General features: G+C 46.4%; 1 protein-coding gene across 1 annotated transcript in view; it reads left to right on the forward strand.

Annotated features, from left to right (window-relative positions):
- Positions 1-24,961, forward strand: part of PREP (prolyl endopeptidase) — a 108,314-nt gene that overhangs the window by 59,486 nt on the left and 23,867 nt on the right. Inside the window, exons 9-10 of the mRNA XM_070418006.1 lie at positions 3,835-4,032; positions 9,119-9,222. Of these exons, the coding sequence (XP_070274107.1) occupies positions 3,835-4,032; positions 9,119-9,222 (302 nt within the window). The remainder of the gene's footprint in view (positions 1-3,834; positions 4,033-9,118; positions 9,223-24,961) is intronic.

A 24,961-nucleotide genomic window follows, 5' to 3' on the forward strand; every position in this document is an offset into this window, starting at 1 on the left:
GGCCACCCCAAAATGGGAAGGTGTAAGGTATATAATTAGGAAAATAAATCCTTTCGATATCTGCATAGTGTCCCTGTCTCAGCTGAACAGTCCTGGAAAAGTGAGGGACTCTCCCTCCTGGCTCAAGGCCGTGCGCTCTGCGCCTGGCAGGCACTTAAACCTGGCCTTGCGTCGTGGGGAGAGGAAAAGGTGGTCAGAGGGTTATGCTGACTGTCTCAGGGATTGCGGCCCAGGGGCACTCCCTTTGGGCCCTTCTTCTGCATGTACCTTGGCCCAGGAGGAAGCACTGCTCTAGGTCTTTCCTCGAGATTCTGCCCAGCCCCTGGGCATCTGGCTGCACCCCTCACTCTCTTCAGTACTGAGGTCTCCACAGCCCTGCAGGCAGGTGTGTTGGCCAGGACTCGAGAGGACCTCATGCTTGCTCTTCCTTACAAAACCCACATCTGCACCTCCAAGGCAGCAGCCCATCCGAGCTCTCCCTGAAGTACTCAGTCCCCCTTCTCCTGCCTTCCAGCTGTCCCAGTCCCGATCCCTTTAGCCTCTCGTATTGGATTGGACACCAGTGCTGTCTCCCCAATGGGGAGGGGGGCTTACAGCATGACTGGGCTTTCTCCAAGGAAATCCCTTCGCTTGTCTCTCCAGAACCTTCCATTCACTCCGTGCCCTCATTTATATTTGGATGAGGGGTCAAGAAACAGGTTTTTGGCCATTTCCTTCAACAACTTCCTGTGAGGAACTGGGTGCGTAGTGATTCTGGTCGCCTGGTGGCTTCTGTGCAAATTGAGACAGAATGTCCCCCCTAAGGGTGGTAAGAGCCGGGCATTTAGTGCCTCTTAAGTGCCATGTGAACTGGCCTCATGTTGGCAGGTCCAAGTGAGACTTCGGTAGCACCAGCCTTCCTACAGGGTGTCCGGGTGGTTTTCAGACGCAGGGCAGGTTGGATCCGTGATTCTTCAATGGGGAGCTCTCAGAGACCTAACTGTTTCCCAAAGCATGTGACTTTTCTGCCTTTTAAAGCCCCCCTAAAAGTGGCTTGGCTGTGCCTTAAGGTGACATCCTAATTCACTTGTGGACCTAATGAAATGCAAATCGCTGCTTCAAGACTTGGGGGTGATATATTTTTATAACCTTCCTTCTGGAAGATTAGAAGTTCCTTGGACTGGAAAGGGGAAACCTTCAATATTCCCTAGAACTCATCAATCCGAGGGAAGCGCAGTTGAATTTGCTATCTATCATTAGCACAGAATGCCCAGTTGGGAATAAAAACTAGAGATGAGTCATAAAGCACAGCCATAAAGTCAGAGCTGTTATTGATGGCGCCTGCAAATCTCCTTGTCCTTTCTTCTTCGCTTTGTCTGTTGTATAATTCTGATGTGCTTGCAGTTAACAGCAAGGATTCCTTGACAAGTAATTTACTTCTGTTTTTCCTCTATACTTTCTGTAAAACATTAAGGCTGTATGAAATAGATTACTTGATTGAGGCACTTTTGTAAAAAAAAAACAAAACAAAAAAAAACGCATTGGAGGAGCACCTGGCTTGTGGCTGGGAAAGTTCTTTGTGTCTTCCCTGAAGGGAGGGTTTGCTGTGGTAACAGCCAACCGGATGGGAGCTCTGGTGGTCCTCGGAGCTCCCTCTGACGACCCCTGGCTCATGCTGATAGCTGGTAATGTTACAGGCGTGAACTGCTAGTTCCGTGGGTTTTAAAAAATGAGCATGTGGCCCTAGCCGGTTTGGCTCAGTGGATAGAGCATCAGACGCTGGTGGACTGAAGGGTCCAGGTTCAACTCTGGACAAGGGCAACCAATCTATGAATCTCTCTTCACATCGATGTTTCGCTCTCTCTGTCTCTCCCTTTCCCTTCCACTCTCTCTAAAAGTCAATGGAAAAATACCCTCGGGTGAAGATGAAAAGTATTAATAATAAAAATAAATTTAAAATTCACTTCCCCATGAAACCCAAGAAAGGCTTGTCCCCGTGTCGGAGCTGTTACCTGCAGCCCTGTCCTTGCATCTGTCCATTCATAACAGCATCTCTCCCTCTGGACAGCCTGGCCTTCCCTTAGGCCAGTGGTCGGCAAACTCATTCGTCAACAGAGCCAAATATCAACAGTACGACGATTGAAATTTCTTTTGAGAGCCAAATTTTTTAAACTTAAACTATATAGGTAGGTACATTGTTATTAACTTAATTAGGGTACTCCTAAACTGGCCTTTGCTAAAAACGTCCTCAATCTGATTGAGGTACGTTTGCTGTGGTCGACCCCTTCCAACTCTCCCATCCTCAACTCGTGCATGAATCGCGCGCCTCCCCGGAACTGTGTATTCCGCGGCCCGGCCTGCACCGTGTCTCCCCTGGCCCGACCGATCGACACCCCCCACTTCTTCTAACACCACTTCTTCAAAATAGACTCGCCAAGGGCGAAAACCAACTTCTGCGCATGGGCCACGAAGTTTCGATCGCACTGTACGTGTGCGCCCGCATGAGGTATTTTGTGGAAGAGCCACACTCAAGGGGCCAAAGAGCCACATGTGGCTCACGAGCCACGGTTTGCCGACCACTGCCTTAGGTTCATCATGTCCAGAACGAAACAGATTGTGCTCTGTGCCCGCCCTTCTGTTTTTTCGCCCCCCTGCACTCTCCCAGCGCTGCCGCAGGACCACACCGATACTGACGTTGCAATCCTGGGAGTGAGGAGGACTCATCTCTTCTGACTTCCCATTTCCCCACGATCACCAAGCCCTGGGATTTTGGGGGGGAACTTGCCTTTCATTTATCTTTATGTTTTGTTTTTTGCCTTTCATTTATTTTCTTACATCTCCAGACTTGATCCACACTGGTGTGATTTCACTGGCTTTCTGCAGGTGTGTTCTGCCTGGTCTCCCCTCCATCCCTGTGCACCCCTTTGTTCTGTATCCTTCGTGGATGTCATCTCTATTTGTATCCCCTTTATCCAAACAGTAGCTCCTCAGTAGCTGCCAAGTCTGACCTACACTCCGCTCCTCCTCAGCTCACGGAAGCCCCTTCAGACCACCATCGCCCCTCACCCCCAGACTGGACAACCTTGTTCTTCTTAAAAACAGACCTTTCACCTGTTTTATTAGCTCCTTCCTCCCTCCCTCCCTTCCTGCTGTGCATTCGTTGGCTCATTCTCATTCCTTTTCTCTCTCCTCATTCCTAGCTCTGGCCTGTTCCTTGGGTCGCCTGTCTTCTTGCCACCTCATCCCACTGTCACTCCCAGGCACTTCCATCCCCACCCCTGTGCTCGAGACTCAATTCAGCACTTGCTGAAAGGCTCTCACTTTTTTGGGTCTGCAGCCAGCCGGTGACTCACCTTTGCTTGCACATTACTAGCTGTGTTTTTACATGGTTGTATCTTAAGGGCAGAGGTGCCGTCATCTTCCTGCTGTTCTCCCGGCACCTTGCAGAGGACCTGGAATGTTCCAAAGGCTTGATACATTTTTGTCGAATACACAACCCCGACGGAAATGGATTGTGATTTGGTTTTTGTTGTTCCTTTCTTATATTTCCTGTAGCATGATATTGAACACAGAGTAGGTACGCTGGTTATGTATAGTACACACATTATCTGGGTAATCACAGCCCCTGGCCCAAGGTGGAGAGTATTTGGTTTCCTCTAGACACCACAGTGACAGTCACTATTAAGAGAATATGCTGGACACTAGGTGAGTGATGAAAAGCAGTTGTACAGTCACCTTGCCAGGCGCACTGCTGCATAGCACCCTGGAGCTCCAGAACTACTGTCCAGCGACATCGGTGTGCCGTCCTCGCCTTTGCAAAACCACCTGAGGCTTTGTCTGTTCTTGTCTTTTCAGAATGGGTAGCCTGCGTCAGGGCTAACTTCCTGGTGTTGTGCTACCTCCACGACGTGAAGAACACGCTGCAGCTCCACGACCTGGCCACGGGCGCCCTCCTGAAGACCTTCCCGCTCGAGGTGGGCAGCATCGTGGGCTACAGCGGGCAGAAGAAGGACACCGAGATCTTTTACCAGTTCACTTCCTTCCTGTCTCCAGGTGAGTCTCCCCACCAGTGCGGCTCAGTTCCAAAACCAGACCCATGTTTGGGTGTCTTTGGGGAAATGGGAATATAATGCTATGAAGTTGAAAATCACATATGCTGTATTACAGCCACATCACTTAATGGGAGTAAAACAGAAAAACAGATGCTCAGAGCCAAGGGAAATGCAGCCGCCGAAACTGCACCGTCATTAATCTTGTGTCCTGAGTCCTGAGTCTCTGTTCTGGGGACAGGACCAACTGTTGTTCTAGGTTGATGAAAAAAATTCGCAGGAGCACATATAATCTTAGATTCAGCCTTGGTCTGTATGGACCAGGGCAGTCACAGTGCACGTAACCAGAAGCTTAAAATAAAAATCTATACTCACATCTGACATTACAATTGTTTTCGAGAATAAACTGAGAATAAATCCTGCAGTTGTTAAACTGAATAAAGATAAGTCTAAAAATATAGTCTTGCATCATATAGAAAAAAACTTATTTGGTCTAATACAAAGAAAAAAATGCTCATCGATTGTCGTTTTACTTTTCATGTAAATTTCATGTAGTTAATTTTACCCAAAGTCAACATAGCTATCTTTTTTACTTTTTAAAAAGTCGGTCACACTCTTTTGCTTTGTTTTGGTTTTGTTTGCTTCTCCACTTGGCTGTTTTTGCAATTGCCGAAGCCATGCACGTACTCCGACTTGTCCCAGGAGCCTGGTTCAGTTGGCAGCTTGCCTTGGACCGAGCAGGCCCTATCCTGAGATCAGTCTGGCTGAAAAAGTCTGTGCACGTTTCCGTGTTCGTTTTCAAGTTCCTCCATAGCCCTTTTGGTCCTACCCAGTTTTGTTGCAATAGTTTTATCCTTGGCAAATACAGCAGATCGGGGAGAGCTGGGCAGGTACTGACTTGGCTCTGGGGTTTGGCCAGATGACGGTGATGCCTCATTCTTTTTTTTTTTTCACCTCAGAGTCACAGAGCAAGCCATTCATAGGAACCTTATCATCTGGCAGGTTGCTCTCAGGGTTATTAAAATACAAAGAGTGATGTTCTGTAAGTAGGTCTGATGGCATACCTGGCACACATAGTAAGCTTTACTTTCCCACGTGCCTTTTGGAAGATCTAGGGGGCCCAGGAAAAGTGCCCACAAGGATGTGGAAACCAGGGCCAGGAGTCAGGGACGGACGGGTGTCTGCACCTCGCCCCTCTCCACTGGGTACTGAGGTACAGTGGCAGCCAATGGACAGGAACCAAGAACAGCCAGTTTCCTCCAGATAGCCATTCTCAACCCACTGCTGCAGGGTCCGCAGTTCACTCGCTCAGGTTACAGCGGTTCTAGAAGTTTAACATTGGCAAATCGCGTAGTTGAAACAAATGGATAAAGGGCTGAGAAGAACAGGGTAGAGGGTGACTCACCTACACTTAATAAAAGCCAGAGTCAGCAGAGGCCCGTAAACCTCCTTCCATGGCCCCACGTGGCCATTTATTACAGGAACAAGCTCGTCGTTACTGGGGAAGAAAGGACTCATTGTCCCAGTGTAGAATGGTGGGTTCTGTGCCAAGCAGTGAAATGTTATCCGTGACCGTGGCTGTGAAGGTTGAAAAGAGAAGTGTGTTCTTAGTTCTGCAGTGCCAGGCAGCTTCTGAACAAGCTTTCATTTGCTGCTGTAATGCTTTGTTCCTCTCCTTTTTCTCTTCTTCTTCATTTTGCCTCCAGCTTTGTTTTTTTCTCTCCTTAATGCAATTTGATATCTAAAACCAAAGAACAGGACTTCCAGACTCAGGCCTATTGGTCCAGATGTAAAAGTGGCCATGTAATTAATTGTCAGCATGTGTATATCACCTTAAAGGCCGTCTCACTCTGGCCTCTGAAGGTTAGCTGTCCATTACAGCTGACTAAATTAGAAGCAAAGCCCCGGGGCCCAAAGTCGCTGCAGCTCCAGCTGCTGTGGACGTGTGAGCCACCTGGCAGGTGCAGGCCACAGCTGTCTGTGGTCCCCAAGGAGGTGCCTAGTGCAGACGTGCCTTATGCCCAAGCCATTTAGGAGTTTGGTATCCTGAGTCACACCTGGGAGAAAACAGGCGCCTGGGCAGCATGACGCACGAGGCTCTTATTCCCTGTGGCTCGAACCACTTAGCTGTCGAGCCGATTAATTCTGTACTCATGAAACCTCGGAGGGTTGTCTAAGGTGAGCTCCAGACAGACTTGCACATTGTAAAAATCCTATACAGCAGTGCATGACTCTGGGAACCAGAAATTAAAGAACCTTCTCAAACCGTTTGGGAAAGGCAAATTATATATATTTATAAAGAGTTTTAGAGCAAATTTAGGCTCACAGCAAAATAAAGGGCAAGGTACAGAGATTTACCATATAATCCCTGCCCCTGCACATGCATAATCTCTCCCACCATCAACACCCCTCCAAGTGTATTACATTTGTTATACAGCTGATAAACCTACACTGACACATCGTGATCACCCTAAGTCTATAACTTACCTTAGGATTCACTCTTAGAGTTGTGCTTTCTGTGGGTTAGGATAAGTGTATAATGACATGTATCCATCATTATGCTACCCTACAAAATGCTTTCACTCCCCTAAAAATCCTCTGTGCTCTGCTTTTTCAACCCACCCCATGTCCCAACCCTTGGCAACCACTGTTTATTTTATTGTCCCTATAGTTGTGCCTTTTCCAGAATGTCATGTAGTTGGAATCACACAGTAGTGCCTTCTTATCAGATTGGCTTCTTTCATTTAGTAATATGCATTTCAGGACACTCCGTGTCTTTATTACTTTTTAGCACTGAATAATATTCCATTTTCTGGATGTAGCATCGTCCATTTACACATTCACCTACTGTAGGACCTCTTGGTTGCTTCTAAGTTTTGGCAATCGTGAATAAAGCTGCTATAAACATCCATGAGCAAGTTTTTGTGGGGACATAAATACATTTTCAACTCTGTTAAGAAAATACCAAGGAGCACAAAATTTTTAAAGAGACTTGTTTTAGTTTTTATTTATTTTTTTCTTTTAAAAACCTTAAAACCCAACCTCAATCAGACAAAGCAGTCTCTACGTGGGTCATCTTTTGCAAAGTTCTTTTGCCTTTTCTTTACATACCCAGTCTTTCTTATCCTTCTGATTCTTCTTTCACAGTTTCTCATAGAGTTACCCCTTTTCCTAACTCCCATTTCTTTTACCTCCTTACATTTATTTCGAATTATAGCAGGAATATCCCAGCTGACCAGCCCTGCCTTGTTTTCATCAGTGACCCATCTCCTCAAGTCCAGACACCTTAAGGGACTCCCATATACCAAATCTCTCTTTCACCCTTAAATTTTGGAATTGATTTCCTAGAGATCACCTGACCAATCCTTTCTGGTTTATGAATCTAGGATTTCTCCAAACCCCACCTTCACTTGTACTTGGACACCAATCATCGTTACATTATAAGGATTTACATTACCGTGTGAATGTGCGAATATGTAAATAGAAAGCATTGCTCAACTAACTATATTAAGTAGTGGTACCTTCAGGGTTAACACAGCCTCTTCCCAGAAGACAGAAGAATAGGGATCAGGCAGTAGCTAGCCCCTGTGGTATACTTACTTCACTCCACTGTTAGAGGGTTCAGTGTCTGAATTTCTTTTTTCTGGATAAACAGGCGTTTAGAGTGTATTTTCTATTCATTTCTTTCACTAGGGAATGTGCATTCTAGTCCTTTGGTGGCTATCTAAGCTCACTGGCCCAGAAACTGCCAGCACTGGGAATCCTGGCTCCCGGGTCCCTGTCAGTCACTGCACAAGAGGTAGCGGTGATGCCAGGGCGAGTCAGGTGCTCACGGGGTACGTGCTTGGTCTGCCATCTCTGTTTGTAGTTGTTTGGTGGTTTGGTGTGCTTTTTTCTTCAAAGATCCAGATGGTTTGTGTATTTTGGGAAAGAGGGAAGCAGGTACTGAACAAGAAGCTTTTCCACAATTCACATAAATCTAAAGGTAGCCATTGCCCTCAAGATGACATTCACCTAGGAAAATTCAGCATATGCCCTGAGTGCAGCGTGGAAGTATTTAAGTTATACTTCATACTGAAGAAAGCCAATACTTGAATCATGTTACATATCTCCCCACTGTTGATGTTAATCATACACCCTATGATCATGCCTTAGCACACTGTGTCTGTAAGCGTGATGATTGGGGTAACATTCATCGGGATTAGCAGTCATGCTGTTAAGGAATCTAAATGTACTTCTCTTTGCCAGTGGGGGGCAGAGTATGTTTCTCAACTGTTAGTGGAGAACACACACAGAGGAGTTGAAAAGAACGCCAGCCACGGTTTTACTCCAAATCAGTCATTTAGAATGTGTCCTGTGGGAGCACCGTTTGGTTTCTGGTTTTCCAGCAAGCATGGGGATCGCTGAGCAGATTTTTCATATATTTGACAGTATATGTGTAAAGTATTTCATGGGAGGGCTGTTTCCACACCAGCCATTCTGGATGACTAATTCTGTTTCATAAACCACAGCAGTGTTGTTTTTCTCAAACAGTGGGACTTGTCCTATTTATTGTTCCTCCGATTTAGTTGTTAAATGTCAGCATTAAATTCAGGAAATAGAATTTTAATTAGTGGTTAAATAAGCTGGAAATCTTGTTGCATATTTTTCAATTTGTGTTATGCACAATTACTGGGATAATCAAAATAGTAAAGCAATTTGAGAATGGCTCCCCGATCATCTCTGGTCCCTGATTGCTGTCCACCTGTGTGTCCGTGAATGAGTGGGTGGCGGGTAGGTAGCAAGAGCCCCAGATTGCCATCAAGAGACCCCTGACTGGCTCTTGACTTTGGGCCACTCATTGGTCTTTTCCGTCGTAATCGGCTCTCAGACATAACGGCCCTGTGTGAAATTTCCCATGTTACTTTGCCTGAGCTCCTAAGTGACTTGGCGTGGAGCAGACCTGTTACATTTCCACAGTTAGCTCTTCCCTCTTCTCATGCTCCCTGATGCTCCTCCGCTCCTCATGGCATCTGATTATGCTTTGTGATCCTTGTCCCCCTGTGTCTGGTGTGTTCATGGACTAAACGTAGACTTCCGCTTCCTTTTAGGCATCATTTATCACTGTGATCTCACCAAAGAGGAGCTGGAGCCAAGAGTCTTCCGAGAGGTGACTGTGAAAGGAATCGATGCTTCCGATTACCAGACCGTCCAGGTATGGAGGAGTGTTTGCTCTTGATAATGTGAGTTAGAAAATCTGACTTCTAAGCTGGGCCTTCCCAGCCCAGCTCGTCAGGAGCTGTGGAGGTGATCCACAGTAATACGGATGACAGATCCTTTCAGAGTTCCCGGGTCTGGCACTGAGCCAGGATGGCCTCTGTCCTCCCAGATCTTACAAGTTCTCCCATAGTTGCAGCTCTTGACAAGAAGCCAGAATCCCTTGTCTGGGGATCTCACTTCGGTAGCTATCAAAGCAACACAGTTTGTCTGTGTTAGTCTGTTTGCTTGCAGTGGTTTGCGTTCTGGCTCAAGTCTTATGGTGTCATAAATAGCAACATAGATTTGCACTATGTGAAGTATTTACTCAAGCGCTATAAGTCTTTTCAGTCTGAATTTCATATGTGTTTCTGCCTGGCACAGAGTGGGCACACCATAAAATATTAGAATGCCCTAGCTGGTTTGGCTCAGTGGATAAAGTGTCAGACTGCAGACTGAAGGGCCCAGGTTCAATTCCAGTCAAGGGCACGTATCTCAGTTGCAGGCTCCATCCCCACACGGCTCCATCCCCCAGTCGAGCCACTGTGGGAGGCAGCCAATTGATGTTTCTCTCTCACATTGATGTTTCTCTCTGTCTCTCCTCCTCCCTTTCACTTTCTCTTAAAACAAACAAACAAACAAAAACAATGGAAAAATATTCTCAGGTGAGGATTAACATAAAATATTAGAATGGGTGAATTAACTAATTCATTGTCATGGCACCACAAACTCAATCTGTGGTCACCATCTTTTTAGGTTAAGAATCTCCGTTTTTATCCATTCAGCTGCCTGAGATCCTGTGCCTCCCAGAAACTGAATCACTTATCGGTCGATGGCGCAGAATGGCCCTGTTCCTTCCCAGTGAGAGGTGACCTCGGACACCAGGTGTTTATCAGGGCTCTCCCACCTGGAGGGCTGGACCCCACTGACCACAGATTAGGAAGTTAGGAATGAAGGAAGGTTAGAACAAAGAGCACTGATGCTCCTGAGAGTGTTTCTGTGAAACGAGGGCGTTATTTGAGCTAGGTCCATTACTCTTCACTGTCTAGAAATAGTCTAGATCAGTGGTTCTCAACCTTCTGGCCCTTTAAATACAGTTCCTCATGTTGTGACCCAACCATAAAATTATTTTCGTTGCTACTTCATAACTGTAATGTTGCTACTGTTATGAATCATAATGTAAATATCTGATATGCAGGATGGTCTTAGGCGACCCCTGCTAAAGGGTCATTTGACTGCCAAAGGGGTTGCGACCCACAGGTTGAGAACCGCTGGTCTAGATGATGGGCTAGATCTTGATGATAAAAGAAATAAAGCTTTGTTTACAAAAACCAACGGTGGGCCAGATCTGGCCCAGATCTACGCTTGCCAACCCCTGAGCTGTATTTGGAGCTGGCAGACTGGCCTCCAGTTACTGGAGAACGTCCATGCCCATTTGTTAACCTAGTCTCTGTGGCTGCTTTCCCGCTTTACCTGGGTGGGTGCAACAGAGACTGTACGGCACACAAAGCCTAAAACACTTAACACTTAGCCCTCAAAGAAAAAGTGTGCTGCTCTCTGGTCTATGTAAATAGGATTCATAAGATCAGAATGTTCTCGGGAGACGCATAGGGCCTTTGTCATGAAGCCACGGCAGGCCTAACATCTGCACCTCCTGGTCGAGTGACATTGGGCAAGTCACTTAACTTTTCCGCCACCATTTTTTCAGCTGTAAAATACAGATAGTATCTACTTTGCAGGATTCCTGTAGGATTATATGAGAAGATGTATAATAAGTGTCTGGCACGTAGAATAAAATGAATTTTTTTTCAGTCAGTATTGGCAATAAATATAACAGACTTTCAGTCTTCCATATCCATTTTGGCTTATTTCTTCTTTCATTTTTAAGGCGAGCCATTGCCTGGAGAGAGACCCTGTAGGGGCCACTAGCCCCTGTCTGGTGCTTACATCTTCGTTAATTCAGCCTAGTCCTGTATTTTAGGCTGTCATTCTTTGCTGTTTTTCCTTTTCTCCACGTGTAGACCGTGTGTGCCTGTCACCTGTAACATTTGGCCATCTCAGGGCCTACCTCTAGTCCTCGCCTGGTCCCCAGGGCGTGGATGTGTGTGCGTGCACCTCATTGCCTCGGAGATCAGCAGTGGCAGGGATGCCCAGGACAGTGGCATCTACTGCCCTAGAACTGGGCAGAGCTGCCTACAAGAGACCCCCTGTCTCCTGCTCATATCTGCTACCCAGCCCCTCAGGTCTAGATTAAAAAACAAACCAATTCTCTTCTCCATCTTCCCACACCAAACTGCCCCCCTGTGCAGTTCCCTTTGGCGTTCGGGGAGGGGAGGGGACTTGGAATGGTGACAGCTGTCAGGGAGGCAGCTTCTTACCAGGATGAAACTCTTCTCAGTGCGGGTGGTTGGGATCATCCCTCCTGTCAAGTACTAGTCGCTGTTGTTTCCTGTTGTGATAACACTGGTGATCCTCACAGGTGCTGCACAAAGAGACCCGTCACCTAATGTGTATTGTTTCCAGTTACAAAGGGAAAGATAAAACTTGGCAGCCGAGCAAGCGCTTGTGTGGAGTAGAAATCTCTCTGCCCCGCGGACATAGGTAGCAGCCTGCAGTCTCCAGGGGAAACTGGAGAGGAAAGGCGCTTGGGTGATGCCAGTTTCCCGCGTCATAGGAAAACTCCCTGAATTCCTCTGTGTCCGACTCCTTACTTCACAGTGAGAACTTCCCTGGCTGCACAGACACTTACGACCTTTTATTTGTACTGCTGCACTCGGGGAGAAAGTTCATGGTAAATATTCAGAGAGATGGGACCTGGACAGAACACGTTGGTTTACAGTCTTAATGCGCTGCTCCTCATTTCCGTGTTTTAGAAAACAGAGCTGTGCCCATGGGCAGAGTGGAGCCTCCGTGTATAATACCCACAGGAGACTTTTATATCTATCGATTGTACACATCACACATACTGCACTGAGTCGTTAAAATAGAATCTGCTCATGTGTAAAGGTGCCTTTGGAATGCACAGCACCACAGACTAGTTTCACTGAACATCTGCATCGCCGTGGTTGAGATCTGAGTGTGCAGCGGAGCTCGGACGTCAGACGTGAGTGTGACAGATGCCCTCGGATTTTGATTAGGCTCTCGGTGGTGTTGGCCGACAGTGACCGACCACTGTAAAAGCTGCCCTCCAGAGGGACCTGTGTACGAATGGGAAGCATGCTGACGGCGTGTGAAAGGAGCCACCGCATTTTGAGAAACAGATACTCTGTTTTTGTTTTCACTCACGTTAGGGTGATGCCACTTTCGATTCCACACGACCCTGGTGTTTACATTTATTCCGTACGTAATTTAAAAAGACTCTCCCCGGGCTGTTCATTCCCTTTTACAGTCCGTGAGGCACCGTGGCCGTGCTGTAGCACCTACTGCAGCACCGATGACCCTGCCCGGCTGGGCAGTGCAGTTGGTGGTGAAGACGCTGGGCGTCTGCCTGGTGGTGTAGCTGGTAGCAGACCATGCCCGAGAGAGAGAGAGGGAGGAGCGGAGAAACAGGCAGCTCCAGCAGCCACAGAGGGGGCGCTTGGTGTGACCTACATGCAGGCAGGGCCCAGAGCACCTTGAGTGGAGCAAGGGTGGGGCAGGGGTGAAGGATATGGTATCGTATTTTGCTGACAGCAGAGAAAGCTGCGCTCTACATAGCCTTTATCCATTCCTGACGGCAGCTGTGGGTAGAAAATTGATCTGTATCAGAAATAGAATTTTGAGGCAGTTTTCTCCAGCTCTGGGTGGTGGCCGCTCCTGGGCTTCGGCTTCCCGTTGGAGGACGAGGCGGCATGGACAGTGGGCCTCGCACCCCACGCCCCGCCGCCTGCAGCCATGAGCCCCCCACCGCGCCCCGAGCCCACCACTTCCCTTTTCAGCCCCTGGAGCCACCTCCGTGACCCCCCCCTCCCCCTGGCACAGCAGCCCAGATGCAGGCCATCAAGTGTATGGTGGTGGGAGACGGAGCTGTAGGTAAAACTTGCCTACTGATCAGTGATACTACCAGTGTATTTCCCGGAAAATATAGCCCCACTGCGATGGAGTCTTCGCACTCAGTGCCAAGTTTTTGTTACAAATTAGCTTTTCCATAAAAGCGTTTAGAACCAATCAGTCATTTCTAGGTTTTATTTAAACAAGTAAGTGTAAGGATTCAAACTTCCACATTCTATTAAAATTTAGCTCTGAAATGACAAGCTTTCTTAAAGCCTTATTTTTCAAAAGCCCCTCCCTATTCTTGCTCAGATAGAGTTGTCAAAATTCCTTGTGAACTAAGTTGCATTGTTGTGCTAAGAACACTAAGCACTAAACTGTGTAAAGGCTTTTGTCTCGGAGAAGATCAGCTTCTAAAGTTAGGGAAGGCAGACACTTGCTCACGAATTTCACACGCAGCCTCCTTTACGAAATGTTGCCATTCATAATTTATCAACCCATGTTCGTTACCTAACATTGTTCTGTATATCAACTCAACTCTTTGGATTGGTCTTTTTTATTAGTAGTGAGATTTTTATTTTTTATTTTATTTTTTTTTGCTTCAGCTGCTGTTTATTGACATACAGGTAGGCTCTATAGCAACAGGCCTAGAGGCGGCTGCAGCAGTGGGGATAATGAAGGTGGAGGATGGAGTTTGTCTGCAGCGACAGCTGAGTGGAGTGCAGGAACAGAGGTGCACAGTGCACAAGATGGGAGTGGGGGAGGCTGAGGGGATTGGAGAAGCAAGTGAAGGCCAGGGCCAGACAGAGTCAGCTGACACTGGAACCACTGCCCTCTCTAGCCGGCTATCTTCTGAGCCAGGCCAGGCTTGGGAGTTCTCTGAGTGTCCATTTCTACAAGAACTGAATGGAGTGCACAGAGGAGAAGCAGGAGCAACTGCCCTCTATGTTCAGCTTCAGAGCCTCCAGTCCTGCACCCCTGCCTCTCTTGCTTGGGTAGGGCTGTAAGATGGACAGCCTGGCTCTGGACTATACCTCACCTGAGCAGGGTCTTAAAAATCGCCATGCTTTACAGAGGCCTTAATCTTCTTCCCTGGAGCCCCAGCCCATCGGTGCCACACTACAGCCCCAAGTGAGCACTGCAAGCATCGCTGGCCTAAGGGATGGGTTGGGGAAGGGGAGGGGACAGGGGTTGGAGGAGGGGCTCTGGGGCCCATCACGGCACAGGCACTACACGCATGGTGTTGGTGAAGCCAGAGCCAGGACACCACCCGGTCAGCACGATGACCACATCTCCCTTCTTGAAGAAGCCTCGGGCCTTGCCAACATTCATGGCCAAGTTCACCCGGAGGTCCACATCCTCAGCCCAGGCGTCCTGCAAGTAGTGAGATTTTTAAAAAATCAGTATATTAGCTTTTGCTGAGATCGTGAACAGAACCCTTCCTCGCGTGTTCCTCTGATGAAGTATTCTGCTCTCACGGGCACACTGGGGTGGAGTGTGGGGAACACTGGATGTGATCCAAGGATGAAGACAGTATTTTGACCAAATGTAAAGTGGAGATTAAGTTACACCACATTGTACGCGTAAGAAACTGAATAAAAGTGTCCTGGGTAAGATTTGAAAAAGGTTAGTTTCTGTCAAATGCAGTCGATGGTGAAAGTTGGTATTAATTAGTGTTTTCTTAAGATTTTCCTTTTTCTTAAACCTGTAATCCCTCCCACAATTGGGCATTTAATTCATCTTGGAACTGGTCATTCCCATCGTTGCTAACTTAGTGCTTTTCTTATAGACCCCCCCTTCTCAATGTGCAATATGCTTCCTGGTATAAAATCTTTCTTGGTAGCCCTAGCCGGTTTGGCTCGGTGGATAGAGCGTCAGCCTGCGGACTGAAGGGACCCAGGTTCGATTCCGGTGAAGGGCACATGCCCGGGTTGCGGGCTCGATCCCCAGTGGGGGGCGGGCAGGAGGCAGCCGATCAATGATTCTCTCTCATCATTGATGTTTCTATCTCTTTCTCCCTCTTCCTTCCTCTCTGAAATCAGTAAAAAAAATATATTTAAAAAAATCTTTCTTGGTAATGCATTAGTTTTTTTTGTAGATTAGTAAAAGTGCATTCCTGTTTTCATGTTCTTTTATTCAAAGCTAGTGAGTGCTTTCCTTAGCTTTCTAGTAACTAGATGTAAAAATCACGTGTTGCATCTTTACAGTTTAAGTATTTTAGATATTCTTAAACTATGAACCTTCTTACCACCCTGTCTTGCCAGATCCCCAGCACTGTACCTTGACGGTTGCTGGCCCCCTCCGCCTCCCTGTGTGGACACAGTTCCTCTTGCTCTGCCTAACCATGTTCCTTTGGGTGGCAGATTGTAACTTTGTGCTTTGTGCTTGTGCTAAGATGTTCTGTACAGCTTACCCACTGGCAAGAATACAAAATTGGACCTTTCAACCAATAGAACAACATTTTTTAAAGTGACATTTGCAGAATTATGGAGTGTTTTTACATTGATCTTTTGCTAATGCAGTTAGCAGTAAGTTTTGCATTAAAAAGAAAGAAATAGAATTTTGAAATCAGATCCTGGAAAACTGTTCATTTTTCTTCCAGTCTGGGGTACATTAGGAATTTAGTTTTAGATAGTTTATCAAATCTACAATCAACTAGTCTTTTTATTGTGAATGACATGACCACATAATTTTGATTACAACCTTTGTGCCCGTGTCCTTAAAAAGAAGAAGTAGTAGCCCTAACTGGTTTGGCTCAGTGGATAGAACTTCGGCCAGTGGACTGAAGGGTCCCGGGTTTGATTCCGGTCAAGGGCACATACCTCTGTTGCAGGCTCGATCCCTGATGCTGGTCAGGGCTCATGTGGGAGGCAACCAATCAATGTGTCTCTCTCAAATCGATGTTTCTCTGTCTCTACCTCTTCCTTTCACTCTCTAAAAATTAATGGGAAAATATTCTCTGGTGAGGATTAACAACAATACAAAAAAGAAGTCGAAGTACTGAACATTAGAAATGACACTTATTAAACAGGTTTGGTAATAAAGATTTACCAGACAAATCTGGCTACATCTATCATTAGTTATGTGTTTCCTTTTAAACAAAAGTGAAATAATTGGGAAATGTTAGCTAAATTTAGTCTTCAGCAGATATTTATGGCACGACATCCAATGCCAGGTGATGCTGTGGAATATAGAGAGATTTCACGCACAGGCAATTAATATTAATTTATATAAATTAATTTTGGAAATTTATAGTCAAACTGAAAAGTAGAGACATAGAGATCTGAAAGGTGAAACACCCCAAGTATGTTACCACAGTGATGGAGGGGGCGGTGCAGGCTTCAGTCCCAGCTGCAAGGTAGGGACCCTCCTGGTGGGGTTGAGGAGGGAGCCTTCACTGCAGAGGTGGAAGCTGGTCATGGCCCTGGGGTGCTTTCAAAGCTCCTCTCTCCCTACTGATACTCATGAACGATTTTCCCACTACCCTTCGTCACATACTGCCTCTGCCCTTCCGTAGCTGTGCGATTTCCCAATTTCCCAGAAAATTCAAGAAAGAAAGGACTCATGCCGTCAGTGTCCTGTGCAGAGGTTGCTCCTCCTGTGAATGGAGTGGTGTTTGTGCTGCATTGAGTGTGGCACAGCGGAGGAGTGTAGTGGGGCAACAGTGCACTTTTTTGGTTTCTCAGTATCTCCTTTTTGTTCAGCCAGCTGAGAAATTGGCTGTTCTCCTTTCAAAATGAAACAAATTTTATAAATGTGAAAAAGAACAGTGAACTGAGTATACTATGAAGAAACTTCATTAACAGTTTCCACATTTTATAAAAGACAATTTTTCAGAAGGAAGAGCCAGTGTTATGGGGCAAGAACAAATGTAAATCAATATAGTACAAAAAATAGTAAGAATTATAAATACATAACATACATTTTTATCCTGATTCCTGTTCTCTTATGCTTTGTAGGGATTTTACTTTTTAAAAAATGTATCTTTATTGAATTCAGAAAAGAAGGGAAAAAGAGAGAGAGAAACATCAATGATGCAAGAGAATCATCGATCTGCTGCCTCCTGCACAACATCTACTGGGGGTTAAGCCCACAACCCGGGCATGTGCCCTGACCGGTAATCGAACCGTGACCTGGTCAGTGGCCAACCACTGAGCCACACCACTGGGCAGGAATTTTACTTTTGATGTTTACCCACAGTAATACCCTTGAGACATCAAGAACATCCCAAAGGTGGTTTGCTGTGTAGTTGAACAGAAATGTTAAAATTAGATGATTCTTTGAGTTTACCAAGATGCCTTGGGGTAAAGAAATTTTTTCCCTTTAGTCTACTCTAGATGTTTCTAGTGGTGATAACTAGTTTGGTTGCTAGCATGCAGGCTTTCCGATTCGGAGAACATGTTCTCAGAACATTAATTCGTGTTTTGATACTAACTTCTGCGCTGAGCACGCAGCACATACAGTTTTTGAATATTGACTCATCCACATCCTCAGTGAGCTGAGAGCTGAATTAGTGACAGTGTTTTCTATAACACCATGTTCTCAGAAATCTTCAGGACATGTCCGTGAAGAGTGAGTGAGGAAACATTTCCAGAACTTTGTGAGGGTCGCCATGCTTGCAATCAGAAAACTGCTTTGCATTTAGTCAGTTGTTCTTGACAGTTTATTGCCTAAGTAGTTGTGTTATTTTTTTATATTACGCTTCGCTGTGACATAAGTACCATTGCATGAAGAGATTCCTCCTCTTCTTTAGAATTCTCTTTGTCATGCAGGCGTTCTCCATAGAGGGCACATGTGTGAGTCTTCCCCCTGAAGATGGCAGCTGTTACAATAGTGTGACTGTGAGTGATAAGAGAGTCTCTGCTTTCTTGCTGACTGATAATAGAGAAATGAGCTGTGGGGTCCACATCTGTAGTTGCTGCGGTCTCTGTATCACTGCACAGAAATCCTTCTCGGAGGTTAAAAAGTACATTACTTTGCAGCAACCTGAGAATATGTAACCCACTTTCAGTAAAAATCAGAAGGTGGCCTTGAGGTTTGAGCCCCCAAACCCCAAGACAGGCCTGGAAGGTTTCTTGCGCCTCCTGTGGGCCTTCCCTGTGGTAGGTGGACGAGCGCTCAAGGCGAACCCAGGCCTGTGCTGACCTTCATCTGATGTCTCTGAACTTTGCTCTGAGGGACGGGTCCTGTTTACATGATGAACGATGAACGGGGACGGCAGCGAGGTGAGGCCGGGAACGCAGCCGGTGACTTAGAGCAGGGGATTCGCCATAGAAAGAAGCCCCATCGCCGGCTCTCCTGGGGGATGTGCGGGGACTCCGCATCTCAGGAATTTGCTCAGCCTGCTTCGCCAGGGTGTTAGATTGGAATAGGTGTCGATTTAATTTGAATGTTTAGATGGACTTCTGGAAGGCAGTCTAGGTTTATTGTTCTTTACATATTGTATTGGAGGCCATCACTGTCAGATATCAGGCTCTGTGTCAACTCGGTTCCATAGGTGACAACTCTACTCATAGGTGTATATACAGAGATTTTAGTATTTAGACATCTGTAGATGATACCGAGTTTAGAGGCTTCAATTTTGCTTTCCTTGGTCTTAGAATTGTATGAAAGTTACAGGTTGGGGAGCTTTGCTGATGTTGAGGTGGGTAGATTTCAGGTTACTCACACCTACATCCAGCTCCTTGCTAGAAAACTATGTTTTGGGGGAAATGTTATAGTTCATTATCTTATTTTTTTTTTTAAGTAGAAAGTCACTTCCTGCTTATTAGAACTGAATCAGTAGCATAGTATCATCTGTGAATAGTATGTGTGCTGATGGTACTTATCTTTTGCTATTTAATAATATTTGTTTTTAAAACCGAATTGGAAATCTCAAGGTATGTGACTCAGATTACATTCAGCTGTGAGCAGTGGGAAAGCGTGAGAATAGCCACGGCTTTAAAGGAGACAGACATGTGTGTCCCTCGCACATAAAAGAAGCAGAGAGTGAATCAGTCAGGGGCCGACTTGATGTCCAAGGATTTGAGGAATCAAAGCTGCTTCTCTCTTGTGGCTTCATCACCATGGCTTCTGCTCCCAGCATTACCTCATGGCCCTAGAAGGCTGCTGGGGTTCCAGCCTTGTTACATCCACTCCCCAGACAGCAGGAAGGCAGCTGTGGAAAAGAGGGAAGGGGGACAGGGAAGGTGCATGCCAGCTGTTTAATAAGGATGTTTGTGAGAAGGGCACATATATTTTGTCTGATTTCATTTTTATTTTTAGCAAGAACACATGGCCACACCTAGAGCAAAGAGGAGGTTTAGAGATGTATGCCAGAAAAAAAGCACCCAGCTAAAAATCGGGGCCTTTTCATCACGGGAATGGAGGGAATGGATGTTGGGGGACAACTAACAATCTGCCACAGAAGGCAGAACAGGCCTTCAGTTAAAACTTTTTGTTGTGGACCCTGAGTCGAAGAAACTGAAACGCCACCTGGTGGCCAGGTACCTAAATTTCAGGATCCGGGATGGAAAAACAGACTCCAAAAAAGTTGAATTTTCAAATATTTTAATTGTGACCAGCAGAAATCATATGCTCCTGAGAGAGAAGCACCTTTTGAAAAGGCTCTCCTCCCGCAAAGACAGACATTTAGCGTTGCTTCCAGAACACGAGTGTGCGCCGTCCCTAAACTCTTGTCTTGACGTTAGCAGAAGTGTTGATACAAGTGTGTAGTGTTGTTCTGAGCATTAAAAGCCAGACACACTCCGAGGGGTTATCTCTGGCAGGATGAGGAGGTGAGGTAAGCCAGGGTCCGGATGGCTGTTCAGGGGTTTCGTTCGGGCAGGAGAATTCTTGCCTGGGATAGCCCACTCCGAGCCACCCTCCTGTACTCACCTGCAAGGGCGCCTGCTGGGTGGAATGGAAGCGTGCCGTGTGCCAGCCTTCCGGGAGGTGGGCAGGTCCCTAGTTTCATAGCTGCTCTCTTGCTTTTTCCTCGGTGTATATTTTTCTGCCAATACGGTTCGGGGCTCTGGACAAAGTCATATGCCTTCCAATTGCATATACATTAGGGTTCAACTAGCAGAGCTCTCTCGTTTTACAGAGAGGAAATTAAAACTCATTCGATGTGTTTTAACAAAGGTCACACCGTTAATAATTGACAGAACCAAGACAAAAAGGTAGAACTCCAGAGCTGTGCAAATCCCGCACATGTGTTAGCAGGGTAAGTTATTTGCGCTCTCTATATGGCTCAGTTGTGTTTTGGTCTGCGAGTGTGTTTGCTTTGTTGTTGTTGTTTTTTCACCTCTAAAACAAATCCTTAAGATTCCTTACCTCTAAAAGAATGTTTCCCTATCATGTATCTAGTGAGTACTTTGTAAGCTCTTAGGGGACCTGTTAAACAATAACAATACCCTCTGTATGAAAGGGGAGACAATCAGACCCATAGATTCATTTTTAATGATTTGTAAATATTGTTTTAGAGTTCACTTCTAGTCTCCTTATTGCATGTTAATGGAGATTCTCATTACCGTTTCCATTTATATCATATATATTACACACATACATATGCATACATAACATTTATATTTTAATATAAGGAGCTTTAAGTCTTAAATGTTGGTCATACTTGAAATTCCATTTAAAGTATGCTCAGAAGTGAAATAAAACTTACATATTTATGTTTTTGCTCTTTTCATTTCATTTCTGCTGGACCTCAAGGTCTCTCTTACTGGGGTTGGCATTGATGCCCCTACTGGCACCAGGTGGCTTCTAACTCAAATTCAGGAGAATATTCACAGGTTTAATTTGGAAGCGCTGACCCAAGACCTTTGCTTCTTGTGCTGTGAACTTGCAAAGCAACGGCTGTGCCCAAAGCAGGCGCCCTTCTTATCTGCTGTCCCTTAGAGGAGCCGTCGATTCCAGCGTCTGTTCACTTTGCCTTGTTCATAGGTGAAGCTAGACAGAGAACTAACAGCACCAGGAGGGCGTCTACAAATGGGAATCTGGTCATTGCTTAGGTTTTCTCTCCCCTTTACCCACCTGTCTTTTTGTCTTACCCCTCAGGACACAGCCCTCTCCTTCCCAACCCTGGGGAGTAGAGCCCTCCCTGGAGGGCTGGGATCCTCTGCAACTCCTCTCCTCCTCAGCACAGGGCTGGCGCAGCCGCCGCCGCCGCCTCCTCCTCCTCCTCCTCCTCCTCCTCCTCAGCACAGGGCTGGCCCCAGGCCTGGGGGCCACTGCAGGGGTGTGTGGTGGGGGTGAAATTGGCTCTCTCTGCTAGAGTATCTCTCTCTGCTGCGTTTTCCTCGGTGGTAAAATGTGTGTGATCCAGCCACCCTCTCCTTGGGGTGATGGTGAATTTCAGTCTCTTGTACTGAGAGTTGGTGCTGGTGTCACTTTGGGGAATGATTTATGTTCTTCTTGATACATTAGCCGGCAGACTTCCTGGCTGGGGTCAGTATTAGCAGGCAGGGCAGCCAGTTCTGAGATCAGCAGTCAGAAGGAAATGACTATTGGCTATTGTTTCATAGGATAAAGTAGCTTCTTACTAAATAGTATACCCCTTATGATCATGTGTGTCTGGTAGTGTGACCAGCTTGGAGTAATGCCTGTGCGCCCCACAGTCAGGCCCCTGCCCTTCTCCCCTCGTCCACTCAGCTGCAGGCCGACAGGCTTCCTTGCTTTGCAAGTGAGCACGCACTCCCCACACCCCAGCATGTTCACCTTCGCTTCCTTTTACTGCGCCGATCAGCACCCCTTCCCTCTCTGTGCTGCAAAGATAGCAGTCCTCCCCAGCCCTTCCTCCCACGCCCAGCGATACTGGTTCCCCATTGCACACATCACCAGCTGGCATTATCTTTTTGTTGGTTTGTGTTCTTTGGAAAGTGGTTTTGCCCACTGCTGTGTCCCCAGAGCACAGAGTAGATGCATGTTATACTCAGTGAGAGAGGCGGTGATAGATGATGCATTCTGAAATTATCTACTGTGATTGCGAAAAACCTATAAATATGGGACATTTCCTTTCTGTAGAATTTCTATGTTGGACACCTGCCTGTTCTTTCCTATGATAACTGGTCCTGCCCTTTCAAAACCAATAAATATTGTCAGAAAATGAATGTTACTACCATCTGTACTTCTGTGGAGTTTTTTGCATGAGCTAATCTTTAAGAGTATTTTGGGTTATAGCCTGTGACCAAAGCAGGAAATGATACTACTGCCCCTCCCCCTTAGAGCATCAAAGTAATTTTTTAAAATATTTTCCTAGCACATATTTATTGCAAGGCTGCCTGCTCACAAATGTGTGAGAACCTTTTGGACAAGCTGACCTGTAAAAAAAAAAAGTAATTCTACTAACATGTAAATTCAGTTAACCTATTTCTTATGTTTCATGAAAGTTTATGATCATGACTTTGGATTTTTTTTTTATTACTTTCTAAAGACCTTTAATTTTTCTAATGTTTTTCAAAGCAGCTTATTTCATGCATTTAATTTTCCTTTCCTTTTTCATTGTTTGTGTTCCTTGTAATGCCCCCCATGCTGTTAGTCTTTGAGGTTCTGGGGTCCTTGTGCTCCATGGTGCTTAAGATAATGGTAGTTATACTTACTACTCCTAATTCAGATAACATGGAACTTTCAAATGAGAAGATTGCTTAAGTAAATAAATAGGTGTAATTATTTACAAACACTTACTAAGCTAATACCTTGTGATCTGGCAGTGCTGGGAATATAAGGAAGAGTGGCACTTACTAGGGGAAATGATATAATCAAACTTTTTTGGCAATTTGATGGTGGGGGCGGGGGGGGGGGGGTGTGGTGGCATATGAAAGTTGATCACAGGTTCTGTGGGAACCCAGAGGAGGAGGAGCGGCTAGGACTGCTCTTGGGAACAAGGCTGCCTGGAGAAGAGCTTTGGGCGGCCAGGAGGAGGGCGTTGGAGGAGGAGGATTGGTACAAAAGCAGAGGAATCCTCAGCACCAGGACTGGAACCCAGCAGCAGGAAACGAGCCTGGAAAAGGAGCTGGTCCAAACCCAGAGGGTCTGATGTGCACCCAGATGGGGTGAGAATTGATCTCCTCTACGATGGGGACTCCCCTGAAAGGGCTTGTGCCAGATGCATTGGTATCTACCAGGAGCTCAGAGAATTAGGGTCAGGAGTCAGGGAGCATCTTGAGGCTGCCAGGGTCGGGACGGATGAACCAATGGGCTTGGCTTGAAAACCCCAACGGTGTGTACCGTCTCAAGGAGGCACTAACAGTTAGTTGGGGGAGGGGGCGTTGAGAGATTGCATCGTGGGAGTCGGGAGAGGTTTCAAGGAGAATGGCATGGAATAGAGAAGTCACAGGGACACAGTTTGCAGTGTTGGGATGGGCCATGAGCATTTGAGAACAGTCAGCGAACGTCAGGTAGCAATGGACCGAGGAGGCTGCAGGAAGCCAGGGAGCCCAGCTGCCGCCAGGAGTGAGGGGTCTCCTTCCAGCCCTGGGCCTTGTATGTCGGTTACTGCGTAGTAGATATTGTTCAGTCTGATCACATGATCAAATCAATACCCCCTCCCCTGGGAAACTGACCTTTCAGATCATTTCGCAACTGACATGCCCTTTCGCTTCGACCACATTCCATTTGCTAAGACCAGTAACTCTCCCCTCCGCACTTGCCCAGGATCAGGACCGCCCGGAGAATCCCCTGCCCATAAAGCCCCCTACAGTCCTGTACAGTCTGACTCCCCTGCCCTGGGGCTGTTGCCATTTTGGGGCTCAACCCAACTGGTTTCCAGATGACCTAATAAATTCATAATTCTTTACCCCTTTCGGCCATGTGCGTACCTCCTTTGGTGACCCTAACAGATATTACGCGAAATTCACTGAGTGAAAGCTTTTGTACTTGGTGTGCTGGCTTTTAGCCAGCTTTTCTGCACACAGATCCTGACACTTCATAATTGTCGAGCGCTCACGGATGCCATCCGTCATCAGCACAGCATGGCGTTCTTTCCTAGATCTTCCATGGACCATCATTCATTGATTCATCTGAAACTTGCATTTTTCTTAGACTTTGATTTTTTTATTATCTTAATGCCACCCTGATTACTGGTGATAATAAAAAGGGGTGTGTGTGTGATTAAAAATACATTATTTCTGCATTTTAAAATGAATAGCCGAGATCTTTCTATCATGGTAGTGCTGGGGTGAATGCGGGGGTGGGGGGGGGGGGGGTGATTCATAGCCATCAAAAGAGAAGAAACTATATATGGTTTCATGATGAGATTTTTGCTGCTGTTACTCTACTGCACAAATGTAAACCATTTCACACAGCCAAGTTGGGATCCTCAATCACAGAAGAATTTGTGCTCGGACCTTCACAGCAGGATTTGTGAACTTCGTGATTTGCCTTCCATTTTTCCGCCTTCCTCTTCTCCGCCCCCTGGCGAGTGGCCTCCCACCAGCTACTTGTGATGCTCCTCTGAGCCTCTGGCTCCATCTCCTCTAATTGGCCACCTCTTTGCACCTGCCTTTGCCAGCCAGCGTGAGTCCGCTCCTGGCTCCGGGCTCCCAGTGGGGGCAGTGACCTGCGAGGTGGTGCTCATGAGCCGGCTTCTTATGATTACTGTTTAGGTGACTCAGAGGCTTTTGTGATGGGCTTCTTTCTTGCCTGTAACTCACCCGAAGGCTTTATTTGGGTGATTTGCATTTGTGTTGTCTGGGAGACTCTAGGTAGAAGGGGCTCGGAGTGTAATAGCAGCATTAGATGTG

This window comes from Myotis yumanensis, unplaced genomic scaffold (genome assembly GCF_028538775.1).
Source record: "Myotis yumanensis isolate MYYU_CA2020_CCGP unplaced genomic scaffold, mMyoYum1.0.hap1 SCAF_6, whole genome shotgun sequence".
Taxonomy (NCBI): domain Eukaryota; kingdom Metazoa; phylum Chordata; class Mammalia; order Chiroptera; family Vespertilionidae; genus Myotis; species Myotis yumanensis.